This window comes from Anser brachyrhynchus (assembly GCF_964034855.1).
Source record: "Anser brachyrhynchus genome assembly, chromosome: 28".
Classification (NCBI taxonomy): domain Eukaryota; kingdom Metazoa; phylum Chordata; class Aves; order Anseriformes; family Anatidae; genus Anser; species Anser brachyrhynchus.
The window spans coordinates 2,610,355-2,626,613 of NC_137721.1; the positions used below are offsets into that span (position 1 = coordinate 2,610,355).

At 65.8% G+C, this 16,259-nt stretch overlaps 8 protein-coding genes across 8 annotated transcripts; 4 read left to right on the forward strand and 4 right to left on the reverse strand.

Moving 5' to 3' along the window:
* Nucleotides 1–499: 499 nt before the first annotated feature.
* LOC308183577 (feather keratin 4-like) lies at nt 500–2,667 on the reverse strand. The gene has a single exon (XM_080569789.1). It carries the CDS (start codon nt 1,946–1,948, stop codon nt 1,496–1,498), a length of 453 nt encoding a protein of 150 aa, XP_080425915.1. The 5' UTR covers nt 1,949–2,667; the 3' UTR covers nt 500–1,495.
* A 22-nt stretch (nt 2,668–2,689) lies between these two features.
* LOC308183629 (feather keratin 4-like) lies at nt 2,690–3,571 on the forward strand. Its single transcript, XM_080569843.1, has one exon. It carries the CDS (start codon nt 3,053–3,055, stop codon nt 3,416–3,418), a length of 366 nt encoding a protein of 121 aa, XP_080425969.1. The 5' UTR covers nt 2,690–3,052; the 3' UTR covers nt 3,419–3,571.
* Nucleotides 3,572–5,346: 1,775 nt separating this feature from the next.
* On the reverse strand, nt 5,347–6,507 carry LOC308183579 (feather keratin 4-like). Its single transcript, XM_080569791.1, has one exon. The coding sequence runs from the start codon at nt 6,039–6,041 to the stop codon at nt 5,589–5,591; it is 453 nt and encodes a 150-aa protein (XP_080425917.1). The 5' UTR covers nt 6,042–6,507; the 3' UTR covers nt 5,347–5,588.
* A 126-nt stretch (nt 6,508–6,633) lies between these two features.
* On the forward strand, nt 6,634–8,014 carry LOC308183622 (feather keratin 4-like). Its single transcript, XM_080569836.1, has one exon. The coding sequence runs from the start codon at nt 7,146–7,148 to the stop codon at nt 7,509–7,511; it is 366 nt and encodes a 121-aa protein (XP_080425962.1). The 5' UTR covers nt 6,634–7,145; the 3' UTR covers nt 7,512–8,014.
* A 1,428-nt stretch (nt 8,015–9,442) lies between these two features.
* On the reverse strand, nt 9,443–10,627 carry LOC308183572 (feather keratin 4-like). Its single transcript, XM_080569784.1, has one exon. The coding sequence runs from the start codon at nt 10,135–10,137 to the stop codon at nt 9,685–9,687; it is 453 nt and encodes a 150-aa protein (XP_080425910.1). The 5' UTR covers nt 10,138–10,627; the 3' UTR covers nt 9,443–9,684.
* Nucleotides 10,628–10,729: 102 nt separating this feature from the next.
* Nucleotides 10,730–12,110, forward strand: LOC308183624 (feather keratin 4-like). Its single transcript, XM_080569838.1, has one exon. The coding sequence runs from the start codon at nt 11,242–11,244 to the stop codon at nt 11,605–11,607; it is 366 nt and encodes a 121-aa protein (XP_080425964.1). The 5' UTR covers nt 10,730–11,241; the 3' UTR covers nt 11,608–12,110.
* A 1,428-nt stretch (nt 12,111–13,538) lies between these two features.
* Nucleotides 13,539–14,723, reverse strand: LOC308183569 (feather keratin 4-like). The gene has a single exon (XM_080569781.1). It carries the CDS (start codon nt 14,231–14,233, stop codon nt 13,781–13,783), a length of 453 nt encoding a protein of 150 aa, XP_080425907.1. The 5' UTR covers nt 14,234–14,723; the 3' UTR covers nt 13,539–13,780.
* Nucleotides 14,724–14,825: 102 nt separating this feature from the next.
* LOC308183628 (feather keratin 4-like) lies at nt 14,826–15,856 on the forward strand. Its single transcript, XM_080569842.1, has one exon. The coding sequence runs from the start codon at nt 15,338–15,340 to the stop codon at nt 15,701–15,703; it is 366 nt and encodes a 121-aa protein (XP_080425968.1). The 5' UTR covers nt 14,826–15,337; the 3' UTR covers nt 15,704–15,856.
* The last annotated feature ends 403 nt before the right edge of the window (nt 15,857–16,259 follow it).

Consider the following 16,259-nt stretch of genomic DNA (forward strand, 5'->3'; position numbering starts at 1 on the left):
CTGGCAAGAAACGCAGAGGAAGAGGCCGGAGAGCAGGGATGGCTGAGCGCTGCACGCGGTGAGAGCATGGCCGGTCCCTTGCTGGAGGGCAGCCTTGCAGAAATGGCCCTGGGGCTGGTGGCCGCCCAGTGGAGCAGGAGCCAGCAACGTGCCTTGGGGCCGTGAGCGCTCCCCCCTGCTCCTGATCATTGGCAATAGGGTTAGCAGCAGCCATAAGACGTAAGGGCGCTGAGCATGGGTCGCCCCCTCCCCTTCTGTCTCCCCCTTTGTGGCCCCAGGCTGAGGTGACACCTCTTCCCAGGCAAGCCTCCTGCTGGCCTTGGGATTAAGCCCATCAGTGTTAGCACAAAGCCCACGTGTTGGATCCTTGGGTGTGGTGACGCCCGTTAAGGAAGAGGGAAGTGGCCCAGCTCAGGGAGCACTGGCTATAAAACGAAGCGGCAGCAAGCCCCAAGTGGCACTCAGGCTGGAGCTGCTGCTGCTGGCTGGCTGGCTGGCTGGCTGGCTGGCTGGCTGGAAGAAGCCTCTGCTCCCTCGGTGCTCAGGGCTGCCTGCAGCGTTGTCTTCTTCCTTTGAGTAGAGTGAGTTCTTTCCGGTCAAGACTGGCTCTAGCCTGTGGTGGTGGTGTGGTGGTGTTCAGTAAGGATTTGGCAGAGGGTCCGCGTGACTGATCTGTCTAGGAAATGCAAGAATCCTAGATGACAAGGAAGCCGAGCTGGTTCCTAGAAGTTTGGTTTGACTGCAAGCTCTGCTAATTGTATAGAAATTGCCTGCTAAAGATAAGCTCTGCTCACTGCTGGGCTGTGAGGGAAAAGCTCGGAGCTGAACGGTGCCCTGGGAGAAGTTCAGGTTGGCTCTTAGGGAGAAGCTCTTTCTTCAGCTAAGGGAGTGTGTAAGCCCAGGAACGGGCTGGGCAGGGAAGTGGTTTGGACTAGGCTTAGGCTTCGTTCAGGTCGCACTGCGTGGAGGCGGCAGTTGGCGTGCTGCTGATCCTCGCTCGGGGTTCCCCTCTGTTTCAGGACCTTGTATGGAGCGGCTGGAGGCAGCCCTGCTGGAGCCGGGGAGCAGGCTGCTTTCAGGCAGGGCCCTGGGAAATGGACTGCAGCCCTCAGTGTGGGAGTCAGGGCTGCCAGGGCCTTTTGCCAGGGCGTCCCGGCTCTTCGGGGGGCTGGGAGATCGAAGGGGCCATGTGCAGGGGGAGGGAGCCCTGGAGCCCCCGCGGGGCCTGGAAAGGAAAGGCAGAGAGGCAGGCATTGGATGCAGGCTTGCTTTATTGTCAAGGCAGGAAAGGACACAAGCACAGAGACGCGAGCAAGGCCCAGACAGGCAGGTGGTGCCTGGGGCTTCCAGAGAGGTGTTCTTCCTTCAGGCTTCTCCCAGGCGGTGGCCGGCACAGGGCCAAGAAAGGGCCCTGGGGGGCAGCACTGGAGGAGTCACATGTCTGTGAAGAGGAGGAGGAAGGACGAGGAGGAGAAGAGGTGGCACGGGCCTGGCTTTAGCAGGGCCCACAGGTGTCCCACAGCTTCTTGCTGTAGCGCGGCAAGAGGTAGGGGCTGCAGGCGGGAGAGGCGTAGGGCCTGCCAAAGGTACAGAGACCCCCCGAGCCCTGGGTGGCCCCCGCGCCGTAGAGGCCCCCCAGCCCCAAGGAGCCCCCAAAGGCGGGTGCCCCGGAGGAGCCCACCACGGCTTGCTGGGGGAAGGAGCTGAGGATGGGGCCGGGGAAGGTGACGACGACAGGGGGTGGCTGGATGAAGGCCGTCGAGTCGGGGCACTGCCGCGCGCACAGCTCGTTGCAGCTCTCAGCGATGGGCTGGGGGACGGCGACGCTGGTTTTCGGCGCGTACAGGTCGTTGCAAGCCATCTTGGTGTGAGAGAGCTGAGCCTGCAATGCAAAGCCCCCAGGGCCGGTGCTGTGAGTGAGGAGATGCCCTGGCAGAGCAGGGCCCATGCCCCAGCCAGGGGGCTCCCTCCTCAGCCCGCCCCGGCTCTCCACGCCTGCTCCCCGTGTGCCCGCGGCCCTCGCCTGCCCCCACAGAGCCCCTCTGCCCACAGCGCCTCCGGCAGGGCTCCCGTGGCCAGGGAGCCCCACGCCGGACCCTGCCCGAGGAGGCCCCACCACCCACCCTTTTCCCGAGCAGAGCCAGGCAGGAGCAGCGGATGCCAGCGCTTGCCCAGGACCACGCTTTTATGGGGGCTGGCGAGTGCGGGGAGGAGCTGGCCGCGCTGGGGGCACGTGGCCCATGGTGGCCGAGCCCCGCACTCCTCCCTGCACGCCACGGGGCTGTTGTGCTGACGCCTGTTCCTCACCAGCCCCCACCCGCTCCCTCAGCCCCTGCAATTACCCCGCTCGGACGCTCGCCAGCCCTCACCTAATGGGCAAATTAGCCCCGCTGCCGTCTCATCCCCTGCGTGCCTAAGAGGGCAGGGAGCGTGACAAAGGCGGGCTGCCAGCACCCTGAGTGCCACAGCTCTTCCCCAGGGGCTTGGTCTCGGGGCGGCCCCGTGCCCGCTGTGGAGAGCCCCAGGGCAGAGCCGCAGGGTCGCGGCGCTGGGCAAGAAGCAGCCACACGCCAGCGCCTCCATGACGTACGCACTGGAGTTGTTATCTCCAGAGGGGCGAGGTGACGAAACGCCAAATCAAAGGCGCTCCTCTCGGGCACTGCCTGCTCAGCACCATGCATTTGGCCCGCCAAGTGGAAAGGGGAGGGAAGCCAGCAAAGGGGCCTGTGCTGGTCCGGACAGGGGATGCTGACTCAGGGAGGGCAGGAGCAGGACAGCCTGGCCTCGGCAGGAGGGAGTGCCGCCTCTGCCCATTGGCCCAGCGGGCGCTGCGCAATGGCGGGGCCTGGATAAAAGCTCGGCCTGTGCGGGGCTCTCGCAAGCACTGCTCTGGCCACCTTCTGCTTGGGGAACAGGGTAAGTCTGCGAGCGCTTCTCCTCCTCCCCCGGCTCCTGCCCCTGGCCCCTACGCCTCGGCCTGGGCAGCTGCCCTCTACTGCTCCCTCGCATCGCACTCTGTGCCCTCTTGCAGAGCACCGTCCAGTCCCGCAAGATGGCTTGCTACGACCTGTGCCCGCCAAAAACCAGCGTCGCCATCCCCCAGCCCATCGCTGAGAGCTGCAACGAGCTGTGCGCGCGGCAGTGCCCCGACTCGACGGCCTTCATCCAGCCACCCCCTGTCGTCGTCACCTTCCCCGGCCCCATCCTCAGCTCCTTCCCCCAGCAAGCCGTGGTGGGCTCCTCCGGGGCACCCGCCTTTGGGGGCTCCCTGGGGCTGGGGGGCCTCTACGGCGCGGGGGCCACCCAGGGCTCGGGGGGCCTCTGCACCTTTGGCAGGCCCTATGCTTCTCCCGCCTGCAGCCCCTACCTCTTGCCGCGCTACAGCAAGAAGCTGTGGGACACCTGTGGGCCCTGCTAATGCCAGGCCCTGCCCCACACCCCCTGCCAGCTGCCCCGACGCATGGCTGACCTCGTGGGCACGGGGTGCTGAGGAGCGCTGAGCATCTGCAGCCCCAGCCAAGGCCTGGGCAATGGCAGTGCCGGCCCCTTTGGCCTCTCCCGCCCTCTGCTGCATCCTGTTTCCTCCACAGCCAGGGCCTTGTGCCCGGTTTGCCCTCTGCTCTCCCCCTCTCCCTTCCCCCTTCCTGCTCTCTGCGGCAAGAGCAGGACCCTTCAAGGCCTGTGGGGCCCATGGGCCAAGTCCTCCCGAGCCGCACTGCCGCACCGCCGGGGCTTGCGCAACCAGAAGCCACGCTCTGGAAAAGATCCTCTGCCCCCCCGACACGCCGCAGCCAGCCTCGCTGGCTCCTGCCCCTGCTCTCTGTCCACTTCTCCTGCCGTGCTGGGCACAATAAAGGTTTCCTGCATCCACTTCTGTCTCTCTCTTCCTCTCTCTGTGTTCCGAGTCAGGAAAGCAGCGGTGGGGGGGCGTAGCGGAGGCTCCGGGGGAGGGCAAATGCTGGTGCTGAGAGGCCCAGGCCATTAGGGCAGAGAGCAGGAGAGGTGCTGGCAGTTCTGCTTTGCCTGGCCTTCTCTGCCCGGGAGCGTGACCAGCTCTGCCAAGTGGCGCTGCTCCGCAGAAGCGAGGCACCGTCTCTGGCAAGAAACGCAGAGGAAGAGGCCGGAGAGCAGGGATGGCTGAGCGCTGCACGCGGTGAGAGCATGGCCGGTCCCTTGCTGGAGGGCAGCCTTGCAGAAATGGCCCTGGGGCTGGTGGCCGCCCAGTGGAGCAGGAGCCAGCAACGTGCCTTGGGGCCGTGAGCGCTCCCCCCTGCTCCTGATCATTGGCAATAGGGTTAGCAGCAGCCATAAGACGTAAGGGCGCTGAGCATGGGTCGCCCCCTCCCCTTCTGTCTCCCCCTTTGTGGCCCCAGGCTGAGGTGACACCTCTTCCCAGGCAAGCCTCCTGCTGGCCTTGGGATTAAGCCCATCAGTGTTAGCACAAAGCCCACGTGTTGGATCCTTGGGTGTGGTGACGCCCGTTAAGGAAGAGGGAAGTGGCCCAGCTCAGGGAGCACTGGCTATAAAACGAAGCGGCAGCAAGCCCCAAGTGGCACTCAGGCTGGAGCTGCTGCTGCTGGCTGGCTGGCTGGCTGGCTGGCTGGCTGGCTGGAAGAAGCCTCTGCTCCCTCGGTGCTCAGGGCTGCCTGCAGCGTTGTCTTCTTCCTTTGAGTAGAGTGAGTTCTTTCCGGTCAAGACTGGCTCTAGCCTGTGGTGGTGGTGTGGTGGTGTTCAGTAAGGATTTGGCAGAGGGTCCGCGTGACTGATCTGTCTAGGAAATGCAAGAATCCTAGATGACAAGGAAGCCGAGCTGGTTCCTAGAAGTTTGGTTTGACTGCAAGCTCTGCTAATTGTATAGAAATTGCCTGCTAAAGATAAGCTCTGCTCACTGCTGGGCTGTGAGGGAAAAGCTCGGAGCTGAACGGTGCCCTGGGAGAAGTTCAGGTTGGCTCTTAGGGAGAAGCTCTTTCTTCAGCTAAGGGAGTGTGTAAGCCCAGGAACGGGCTGGGCAGGGAAGTGGTTTGGACTAGGCTTAGGCTTCGTTCAGGTCGCACTGCGTGGAGGCGGCAGTTGGCGTGCTGCTGATCCTCGCTCGGGGTTCCCCTCTGTTTCAGGACCTTGTATGGAGCGGCTGGAGGCAGCCCTGCTGGAGCCGGGGAGCAGGCTGCTTTCAGGCAGGGCCCTGGGAAATGGACTGCAGCCCTCAGTGTGGGAGTCAGGGCTGCCAGGGCCTTTTGCCAGGGCGTCCCGGCTCTTCGGGGGGCTGGGAGATCGAAGGGGCCATGTGCAGGGGGAGGGAGCCCTGGAGCCCCCGCGGGGCCTGGAAAGGAAAGGCAGAGGCAGGCATTGGATGCAGGCTTGCTTTATTGTCAAGGCAGGAAAGGACACAAGCACAGAGACGCGAGCAAGGCCCAGACAGGCAGGTGGTGCCTGGGGCTTCCAGAGAGGCGTTCTTCCTTCAGGCTTCTCCCAGGCGGTGGCCGGCACAGGGCCAAGAAAGGGCCCTGGGGGGCAGCACTGGAGGAGTCACATGTCTGTGAAGAGGAGGAGGAAGGACGAGGAGGAGAAGAGGTGGCACGGGCCTGGCTTTAGCAGGGCCCACAGGTGTCCCACAGCTTCTTGCTGTAGCGCGGCAAGAGGTAGGGGCTGCAGGCGGGAGAGGCGTAGGGCCTGCCAAAGGTACAGAGACCCCCCGAGCCCTGGGTGGCCCCCGCACCGTAGAGGCCCCCCAGCCCCAAGGAGCCCCCAAAGGCGGGTGCCCCGGAGGAGCCCACCACGGCTTGCTGGGGGAAGGAGCTGAGGATGGGGCCGGGGAAGGTGACGACGACAGGGGGTGGCTGGATGAAGGCCGTCGAGTCGGGGCACTGCCGCGCGCACAGCTCGTTGCAGCTCTCAGCGATGGGCTGGGGGACGGCGACGCTGGTTTTCGGCGCGTACAGGTCGTTGCAAGCCATCTTGGTGTGAGAGAGCTGAGCCTGCAATGCAAAGCCCCCAGGGCCGGTGCTGTGAGTGAGGAGATGCCCTGGCAGAGCAGGGCCCATGCCCCAGCCAGGGGGCTCCCTCCTCAGCCCGCCCCGGCTCTCCACGCCTGCTCCCCGTGTGCCCGCGGCCCTCGCCTGCCCCCACAGAGCCCCTCTGCCCACAGCGCCTCCGGCAGGGCTCCCGTGGCCAGGGAGCCCCACGCCGGACCCTGCCCGAGGAGGCCCCACCACCCACCCTTTTCCCGAGCAGAGCCAGGCAGGAGCAGCGGATGCCAGCGCTTGCCCAGGACCACGCTTTTATGGGGGCTGGCGAGTGCGGGGAGGAGCTGGCCGCGCTGGGGGCACGTGGCCCATGGTGGCCGAGCCCCGCACTCCTCCCTGCACGCCACGGGGCTGTTGTGCTGACGCCTGTTCCTCACCAGCCCCCACCCGCTCCCTCAGCCCCTGCAATTACCCCGCTCGGACGCTCGCCAGCCCTCACCTAATGGGCAAATTAGCCCCGCTGCCGTCTCATCCCCTGCGTGCCTAAGAGGGCAGGGAGCATGACAAAGGCGGGCTGCCAGCACCCTGAGTGCCACAGCTCTTCCCCAGGGGCTTGGTCTCGGGGCGGCCCCGTGCCCGCTGTGGAGAGCCCCGGGGCAGAGCCGCAGGGTCGCGGCGCTGGGCAAGAAGCAGCCACACGCCAGCGCCTCCATGACGTACGCACTGGAGTTGTTATCTCCAGAGGGGCGAGGTGACGAAACGCCAAATCAAAGGCGCTCCTCTCGGGCACTGCCTGCTCAGCACCACGCATTTGGCCCGCCAAGTGGAAAGGGGAGGGAAGCCAGCAAAGGGGCCTGTGCTGGTCCGGACAGGGGATGCTGACTCAGGGAGGGCAGGAGCAGGACAGCCTGGCCTCGGCAGGAGGGAGTGCCGCCTCTGCCCATTGGCCCAGCGGGCGCTGCGCAATGGCGGGGCCTGGATAAAAGCTCGGCCTGTGCGGGGCTCTCGCAAGCACTGCTCTGGCCACCTTCTGCTTGGGGAACAGGGTAAGTCTGCGAGCGCTTCTCCTCCTCCCCCGGCTCCTGCCCCTGGCCCCTACGCCTCGGCCTGGGCAGCTGCCCTCTACTGCTCCCTCGCATCGCACTCTGTGCCCTCTTGCAGAGCACCGTCCAGTCCCGCAAGATGGCTTGCTACGACCTGTGCCCGCCAAAAACCAGCGTCGCCATCCCCCAGCCCATCGCTGAGAGCTGCAACGAGCTGTGCGCGCGGCAGTGCCCCGACTCGACGGCCTTCATCCAGCCACCCCCTGTCGTCGTCACCTTCCCCGGCCCCATCCTCAGCTCCTTCCCCCAACAAGCCGTGGTGGGCTCCTCCGGGGCACCCGCCTTTGGGGGCTCCCTGGGGCTGGGGGGCCTCTACGGCGCGGGGGCCACCCAGGGCTCGGGGGGCCTCTGCACCTTTGGCAGGCCCTATGCTTCTCCCGCCTGCAGCCCCTACCTCTTGCCGCGCTACAGCAAGAAGCTGTGGGACACCTGTGGGCCCTGCTAATGCCAGGCCCTGCCCCACACCCCCTGCCAGCTGCCCCGACGCATGGCTGACCTCGTGGGCACGGGGTGCTGAGGAGCGCTGAGCATCTGCAGCCCCAGCCAAGGCCTGGGCAATGGCAGTGCCGGCCCCTTTGGCCTCTCCCGCCCTCTGCTGCATCCTATTTCCTCCACAGCCAGGGCCTTGTGCCCGGTTTGCCCTCTGCTCTCCCCCTCTCCCTTCCCCCTTCCTGCTCTCTGCGGCAAGAGCAGGACCCTTCAAGGCCTGTGGGGCCCATGGGCCAAGTCCTCCCGAGCCGCACTGCCGCACCGCCGGGGCTTGCGCAACCAGAAGCCACGCTCTGGAAAAGATCCTCTGCCCCCCCGACACGCCGCAGCCAGCCTCGCTGGCTCCTGCCCCTGCTCTCTGTCCACTTCTCCTGCCGTGCTGGGCACAATAAAGGTTTCCTGCATCCACTTCTGTCTCTCTCTTCCTCTCTCTGTGTTCCGAGTCAGGAAAGCAGCGGTGGGGGGGGCGTAGCGGAGGCTCCGGGGGAGGGCAAATGCTGGTGCTGAGAGGCCCAGGCCATTAGGGCAGAGAGCAGGAGAGGTGCTGGCAGTTCTGCTTTGCCTGGCCTTCTCTGCCCGGGAGCGTGACCAGCTCTGCCAAGTGGCGCTGCTCCGCAGAAGCGAGGCACCGTCTCTGGCAAGAAACGCAGAGGAAGAGGCCGGAGAGCAGGGATGGCTGAGCGCTGCACGCGGTGAGAGCATGGCCGGTCCCTTGCTGGAGGGCAGCCTTGCAGAAATGGCCCTGGGGCTGGTGGCCGCCCAGTGGAGCAGGAGCCAGCAACGTGCCTTGGGGCCGTGAGCGCTCCCCCCTGCTCCTGATCATTGGCAATAGGGTTAGCAGCAGCCATAAGACGTAAGGGCGCTGAGCATGGGTCGCCCCCTCCCCTTCTGTCTCCCCCTTTGTGGCCCCAGGCTGAGGTGACACCTCTTCCCAGGCAAGCCTCCTGCTGGCCTTGGGATTAAGCCCATCAGTGTTAGCACAAAGCCCACGTGTTGGATCCTTGGGTGTGGTGACGCCCGTTAAGGAAGAGGGAAGTGGCCCAGCTCAGGGAGCACTGGCTATAAAACGAAGCGGCAGCAAGCCCCAAGTGGCACTCAGGCTGGAGCTGCTGCTGCTGGCTGGCTGGCTGGCTGGCTGGCTGGCTGGCTGGAAGAAGCCTCTGCTCCCTCGGTGCTCAGGGCTGCCTGCAGCGTTGTCTTCTTCCTTTGAGTAGAGTGAGTTCTTTCCGGTCAAGACTGGCTCTAGCCTGTGGTGGTGGTGTGGTGGTGTTCAGTAAGGATTTGGCAGAGGGTCCGCGTGACTGATCTGTCTAGGAAATGCAAGAATCCTAGATGACAAGGAAGCCGAGCTGGTTCCTAGAAGTTTGGTTTGACTGCAAGCTCTGCTAATTGTATAGAAATTGCCTGCTAAAGATAAGCTCTGCTCACTGCTGGGCTGTGAGGGAAAAGCTCGGAGCTGAACGGTGCCCTGGGAGAAGTTCAGGTTGGCTCTTAGGGAGAAGCTCTTTCTTCAGCTAAGGGAGTGTGTAAGCCCAGGAACGGGCTGGGCAGGGAAGTGGTTTGGACTAGGCTTAGGCTTCGTTCAGGTCGCACTGCGTGGAGGCGGCAGTTGGCGTGCTGCTGATCCTCGCTCGGGGTTCCCCTCTGTTTCAGGACCTTGTATGGAGCGGCTGGAGGCAGCCCTGCTGGAGCCGGGGAGCAGGCTGCTTTCAGGCAGGGCCCTGGGAAATGGACTGCAGCCCTCAGTGTGGGAGTCAGGGCTGCCAGGGCCTTTTGCCAGGGCGTCCCGGCTCTTCGGGGGGCTGGGAGATCGAAGGGGCCATGTGCAGGGGGAGGGAGCCCTGGAGCCCCCGCGGGGCCTGGAAAGGAAAGGCAGAGAGGCAGGCATTGGATGCAGGCTTGCTTTATTGTCAAGGCAGGAAAGGACACAAGCACAGAGACGCGAGCAAGGCCCAGACAGGCAGGTGGTGCCTGGGGCTTCCAGAGAGGCGTTCTTCCTTCAGGCTTCTCCCAGGCGGTGGCCGGCACAGGGCCAAGAAAGGGCCCTGGGGGGCAGCACTGGAGGAGTCACATGTCTGTGAAGAGGAGGAGGAAGGACGAGGAGGAGAAGAGGTGGCACGGGCCTGGCTTTAGCAGGGCCCACAGGTGTCCCACAGCTTCTTGCTGTAGCGCGGCAAGAGGTAGGGGCTGCAGGCGGGAGAGGCGTAGGGCCTGCCAAAGGTACAGAGACCCCCCGAGCCCTGGGTGGCCCCCGCGCCGTAGAGGCCCCCCAGCCCCAAGGAGCCCCCAAAGGCGGGTGCCCCGGAGGAGCCCACCACGGCTTGCTGGGGGAAGGAGCTGAGGATGGGGCCGGGGAAGGTGACGACGACAGGGGGTGGCTGGATGAAGGCCGTCGAGTCGGGGCACTGCCGCGCGCACAGCTCGTTGCAGCTCTCAGCGATGGGCTGGGGGACGGCGACGCTGGTTTTCGGCGCGTACAGGTCGTTGCAAGCCATCTTGGTGTGAGAGAGCTGAGCCTGCAATGCAAAGCCCCCAGGGCCGGTGCTGTGAGTGAGGAGATGCCCTGGCAGAGCAGGGCCCATGCCCCAGCCAGGGGGCTCCCTCCTCAGCCCGCCCCGGCTCTCCACGCCTGCTCCCCGTGTGCCCGCGGCCCTCGCCTGCCCCCACAGAGCCCCTCTGCCCACAGCGCCTCCGGCAGGGCTCCCGTGGCCAGGGAGCCCCACGCCGGACCCTGCCCGAGGAGGCCCCACCACCCACCCTTTTCCCGAGCAGAGCCAGGCAGGAGCAGCGGATGCCAGCGCTTGCCCAGGACCACGCTTTTATGGGGGCTGGCGAGTGCGGGGAGGAGCTGGCCGCGCTGGGGGCACGTGGCCCATGGTGGCCGAGCCCCGCACTCCTCCCTGCACGCCACGGGGCTGTTGTGCTGACGCCTGTTCCTCACCAGCCCCCACCCGCTCCCTCAGCCCCTGCAATTACCCCGCTCGGACGCTCGCCAGCCCTCACCTAATGGGCAAATTAGCCCCGCTGCCGTCTCATCCCCTGCGTGCCTAAGAGGGCAGGGAGCGTGACAAAGGCGGGCTGCCAGCACCCTGAGTGCCACAGCTCTTCCCCAGGGGCTTGGTCTCGGGGCGGCCCCGTGCCCGCTGTGGAGAGCCCCGGGGCAGAGCCGCAGGGTCGCGGCGCTGGGCAAGAAGCAGCCACACGCCAGCGCCTCCATGACGTACGCACTGGAGTTGTTATCTCCAGAGGGGCGAGGTGACGAAACGCCAAATCAAAGGCGCTCCTCTCGGGCACTGCCTGCTCAGCACCACGCATTTGGCCCGCCAAGTGGAAAGGGGAGGGAAGCCAGCAAAGGGGCCTGTGCTGGTCCGGACAGGGGATGCTGACTCAGGGAGGGCAGGAGCAGGACAGCCTGGCCTCGGCAGGAGGGAGTGCCGCCTCTGCCCATTGGCCCAGCGGGCGCTGCGCAATGGCGGGGCCTGGATAAAAGCTCGGCCTGTGCGGGGCTCTCGCAAGCACTGCTCTGGCCACCTTCTGCTTGGGGAACAGGGTAAGTCTGCGAGCGCTTCTCCTCCTCCCCCGGCTCCTGCCCCTGGCCCCTACGCCTCGGCCTGGGCAGCTGCCCTCTACTGCTCCCTCGCATCGCACTCTGTGCCCTCTTGCAGAGCACCGTCCAGTCCCGCAAGATGGCTTGCTACGACCTGTGCCCGCCAAAAACCAGCGTCGCCATCCCCCAGCCCATCGCTGAGAGCTGCAACGAGCTGTGCGCGCGGCAGTGCCCCGACTCGACGGCCTTCATCCAGCCACCCCCTGTCGTCGTCACCTTCCCCGGCCCCATCCTCAGCTCCTTCCCCCAACAAGCCGTGGTGGGCTCCTCCGGGGCACCCGCCTTTGGGGGCTCCCTGGGGCTGGGGGGCCTCTACGGCGCGGGGGCCACCCAGGGCTCGGGGGGCCTCTGCACCTTTGGCAGGCCCTATGCTTCTCCCGCCTGCAGCCCCTACCTCTTGCCGCGCTACAGCAAGAAGCTGTGGGACACCTGTGGGCCCTGCTAATGCCAGGCCCTGCCCCACACCCCCTGCCAGCTGCCCCGACGCATGGCTGACCTCGTGGGCACGGGGTGCTGAGGAGCGCTGAGCATCTGCAGCCCCAGCCAAGGCCTGGGCAATGGCAGTGCCGGCCCCTTTGGCCTCTCCCGCCCTCTGCTGCATCCTATTTCCTCCACAGCCAGGGCCTTGTGCCCGGTTTGCCCTCTGCTCTCCCCCTCTCCCTTCCCCCTTCCTGCTCTCTGCGGCAAGAGCAGGACCCTTCAAGGCCTGTGGGGCCCATGGGCCAAGTCCTCCCGAGCCGCACTGCCGCACCGCCGGGGCTTGCGCAACCAGAAGCCACGCTCTGGAAAAGATCCTCTGCCCCCCCGACACGCCGCAGCCAGCCTCGCTGGCTCCTGCCCCTGCTCTCTGTCCACTTCTCCTGCCGTGCTGGGCACAATAAAGGTTTCCTGCATCCACTTCTGTCTCTCTCTTCCTCTCTCTGTGTTCCGAGTCAGGAAAGCAGCGGTGGGGGGGGCGTAGCGGAGGCTCCGGGGGAGGGCAAATGCTGGTGCTGAGAGGCCCAGGCCATTAGGGCAGAGAGCAGGAGAGGTGCTGGCAGTTCTGCTTTGCCTGGCCTTCTCTGCCCGGGAGCGTGACCAGCTCTGCCAAGTGGCGCTGCTCCGCAGAAGCGAGGCACCGTCTCTGGCAAGAAACGCAGAGGAAGAGGCCGGAGAGCAGGGATGGCTGAGCGCTGCACGCGGTGAGAGCATGGCCGGTCCCTTGCTGGAGGGCAGCCTTGCAGAAATGGCCCTGGGGCTGGTGGCCGCCCAGTGGAGCAGGAGCCAGCAACGTGCCTTGGGGCCGTGAGCGCTCCCCCCTGCTCCTGATCATTGGCAATAGGGTTAGCAGCAGCCATAAGACGTAAGGGCGCTGAGCATGGGTCGCCCCCTCCCCTTCTGTCTCCCCCTTTGTGGCCCCAGGCTGAGGTGACACCTCTTCCCAGGCAAGCCTCCTGCTGGCCTTGGGATTAAGCCCATCAGTGTTAGCACAAAGCCCACGTGTTGGATCCTTGGGTGTGGTGACGCCCGTTAAGGAAGAGGGAAGTGGCCCAGCTCAGGGAGCACTGGCTATAAAACGAAGCGGCAGCAAGCCCCAAGTGGCACTCAGGCTGGAGCTGCTGCTGCTGGCTGGCTGGCTGGCTGGCTGGCTGGCTGGCTGGAAGAAGCCTCTGCTCCCTCGGTGCTCAGGGCTGCCTGCAGCGTTGTCTTCTTCCTTTGAGTAGAGTGAGTTCTTTCCGGTCAAGACTGGCTCTAGCCTGTGGTGGTGGTGTGGTGGTGTTCAGTAAGGATTTGGCAGAGGGTCCGCGTGACTGATCTGTCTAGGAAATGCAAGAATCCTAGATGACAAGGAAGCCGAGCTGGTTCCTAGAAGTTTGGTTTGACTGCAAGCTCTGCTAATTGTATAGAAATTGCCTGCTAAAGATAAGCTCTGCTCACTGCTGGGCTGTGAGGGAAAAGCTCGGAGCTGAACGGTGCCCTGGGAGAAGTTCAGGTTGGCTCTTAGGGAGAAGCTCTTTCTTCAGCTAAGGGAGTGTGTAAGCCCAGGAACGGGCTGGGCAGGGAAGTGGTTTGGACTAGGCTTAGGCTTCGTTCAGGTCGCACTGCGTGGAGGCGGCAGTTGGCGTGCTGCTGATCCTCGCTCGGGGTTCCCCTCTGTTTCAGGACCTTGTATGGAGCGGCTGGAGGCAGCCCTGCTGGAGCCGGGGAGCAGGCTGCTTTCAGGCAGGGCCCTGGGAAATGGACTGCAGCCCTCAGTGTGGGAGTCAGGGCTGCCAGGGCCTTTTGCCAGGGCGTCCCGGCTCTTCGGGGGGCTGGGAGATCGAAGGGGCCATGTGCAGGGGGAGGGAGCCCTGGAGCCCCCGCGGGGCCTGGAAAGGAAAGGCAGAGAGGCAGGCATTGGATGCAGGCTTGCTTTATTGTCAAGGCAGGAAAGGACACAAGCACAGAGACGCGAGCAAGGCCCAGACAGGCAGGTGGTGCCTGGGGCTTCCAGAGAGGCGTTCTTCCTTCAGGCTTCTCCCAGGCGGTGGCCGGCACAGGGCCAAGAAAGGGCCCTGGGGGGCAGCACTGGAGGAGTCACATGTCTGTGAAGAGGAGGAGGAAGGACGAGGAGGAGAAGAGGTGGCACGGGCCTGGCTTTAGCAGGGCCCACAGGTGTCCCACAGCTTCTTGCTGTAGCGCGGCAAGAGGTAGGGGCTGCAGGCGGGAGAGGCGTAGGGCCTGCCAAAGGTACAGAGACCCCCCGAGCCCTGGGTGGCCCCCGCGCCGTAGAGGCCCCCCAGCCCCAAGGAGCCCCCAAAGGCGGGTGCCCCGGAGGAGCCCACCACGGCTTGCTGGGGGAAGGAGCTGAGGATGGGGCCGGGGAAGGTGACGACGACAGGGGGTGGCTGGATGAAGGCCGTCGAGTCGGGGCACTGCCGCGCGCACAGCTCGTTGCAGCTCTCAGCGATGGGCTGGGGGACGGCGACGCTGGTTTTCGGCGCGTACAGGTCGTTGCAAGCCATCTTGGTGTGAGAGAGCTGAGCCTGCAATGCAAAGCCCCCAGGGCCGGTGCTGTGAGTGAGGAGATGCCCTGGCAGAGCAGGGCCCATGCCCCAGCCAGGGGGCTCCCTCCTCAGCCCGCCCCGGCTCTCCACGCCTGCTCCCCGTGTGCCCGCGGCCCTCGCCTGCCCCCACAGAGCCCCTCTGCCCACAGCGCCTCCGGCAGGGCTCCCGTGGCCAGGGAGCCCCACGCCGGACCCTGCCCGAGGAGGCCCCACCACCCACCCTTTTCCCGAGCAGAGCCAGGCAGGAGCAGCGGATGCCAGCGCTTGCCCAGGACCACGCTTTTATGGGGGCTGGCGAGTGCGGGGAGGAGCTGGCCGCGCTGGGGGCACGTGGCCCATGGTGGCCGAGCCCCGCACTCCTCCCTGCACGCCACGGGGCTGTTGTGCTGACGCCTGTTCCTCACCAGCCCCCACCCGCTCCCTCAGCCCCTGCAATTACCCCGCTCGGACGCTCGCCAGCCCTCACCTAATGGGCAAATTAGCCCCGCTGCCGTCTCATCCCCTGCGTGCCTAAGAGGGCAGGGAGCGTGACAAAGGCGGGCTGCCAGCACCCTGAGTGCCACAGCTCTTCCCCAGGGGCTTGGTCTCGGGGCGGCCCCGTGCCCGCTGTGGAGAGCCCCGGGGCAGAGCCGCAGGGTCGCGGCGCTGGGCAAGAAGCAGCCACACGCCAGCGCCTCCATGACGTACGCACTGGAGTTGTTATCTCCAGAGGGGCGAGGTGACGAAACGCCAAATCAAAGGCGCTCCTCTCGGGCACTGCCTGCTCAGCACCACGCATTTGGCCCGCCAAGTGGAAAGGGGAGGGAAGCCAGCAAAGGGGCCTGTGCTGGTCCGGACAGGGGATGCTGACTCAGGGAGGGCAGGAGCAGGACAGCCTGGCCTCGGCAGGAGGGAGTGCCGCCTCTGCCCATTGGCCCAGCGGGCGCTGCGCAATGGCGGGGCCTGGATAAAAGCTCGGCCTGTGCGGGGCTCTCGCAAGCACTGCTCTGGCCACCTTCTGCTTGGGGAACAGGGTAAGTCTGCGAGCGCTTCTCCTCCTCCCCCGGCTCCTGCCCCTGGCCCCTACGCCTCGGCCTGGGCAGCTGCCCTCTACTGCTCCCTCGCATCGCACTCTGTGCCCTCTTGCAGAGCACCGTCCAGTCCCGCAAGATGGCTTGCTACGACCTGTGCCCGCCAAAAACCAGCGTCGCCATCCCCCAGCCCATCGCTGAGAGCTGCAACGAGCTGTGCGCGCGGCAGTGCCCCGACTCGACGGCCTTCATCCAGCCACCCCCTGTCGTCGTCACCTTCCCCGGCCCCATCCTCAGCTCCTTCCCCCAGCAAGCCGTGGTGGGCTCCTCCGGGGCACCCGCCTTTGGGGGCTCCCTGGGGCTGGGGGGCCTCTACGGCGCGGGGGCCACCCAGGGCTCGGGGGGCCTCTGCACCTTTGGCAGGCCCTATGCTTCTCCCGCCTGCAGCCCCTACCTCTTGCCGCGCTACAGCAAGAAGCTGTGGGACACCTGTGGGCCCTGCTAATGCCAGGCCCTGCCCCACACCCCCTGCCAGCTGCCCCGACGCATGGCTGACCTCGTGGGCACGGGGTGCTGAGGAGCGCTGAGCATCTGCAGCCCCAGCCAAGGCCTGGGCAATGGCAGTGCCGGCCCCTTTGGCCTCTCCCGCCCTCTGCTGCATCCTGTTTCCTCCACAGCCAGGGCCTTGTGCCCGGTTTGCCCTCTGCTCTCCCCCTCTCCCTTCCCCCTTCCTGCTCTCTGCGGCAAGAGCAGGACCCTTCAAGGCCTGTGGGGCCCATGGGCCAAGTCCTCCCGAGCCGCACTGCCGCACCGCCGGGGCTTGCGCAACCAGAAGCCACGCTCTGGAAAAGATCCTCTGCCCCCCCGACACGCCGCAGCCAGCCTCGCTGGCTCCTGCCCCTGCTCTCTGTCCACTTCTCCTGCCGTGCTGGGCACAATAAAGGTTTCCTGCATCCACTTCTGTCTCTCTCTTCCTCTCTCTGTGTTCCGAGTCAGGAAAGCAGCGGTGGGGGGGCGTAGCGGAGGCTCCGGGGGAGGGCAAATGCTGGTGCTGAGAGGCC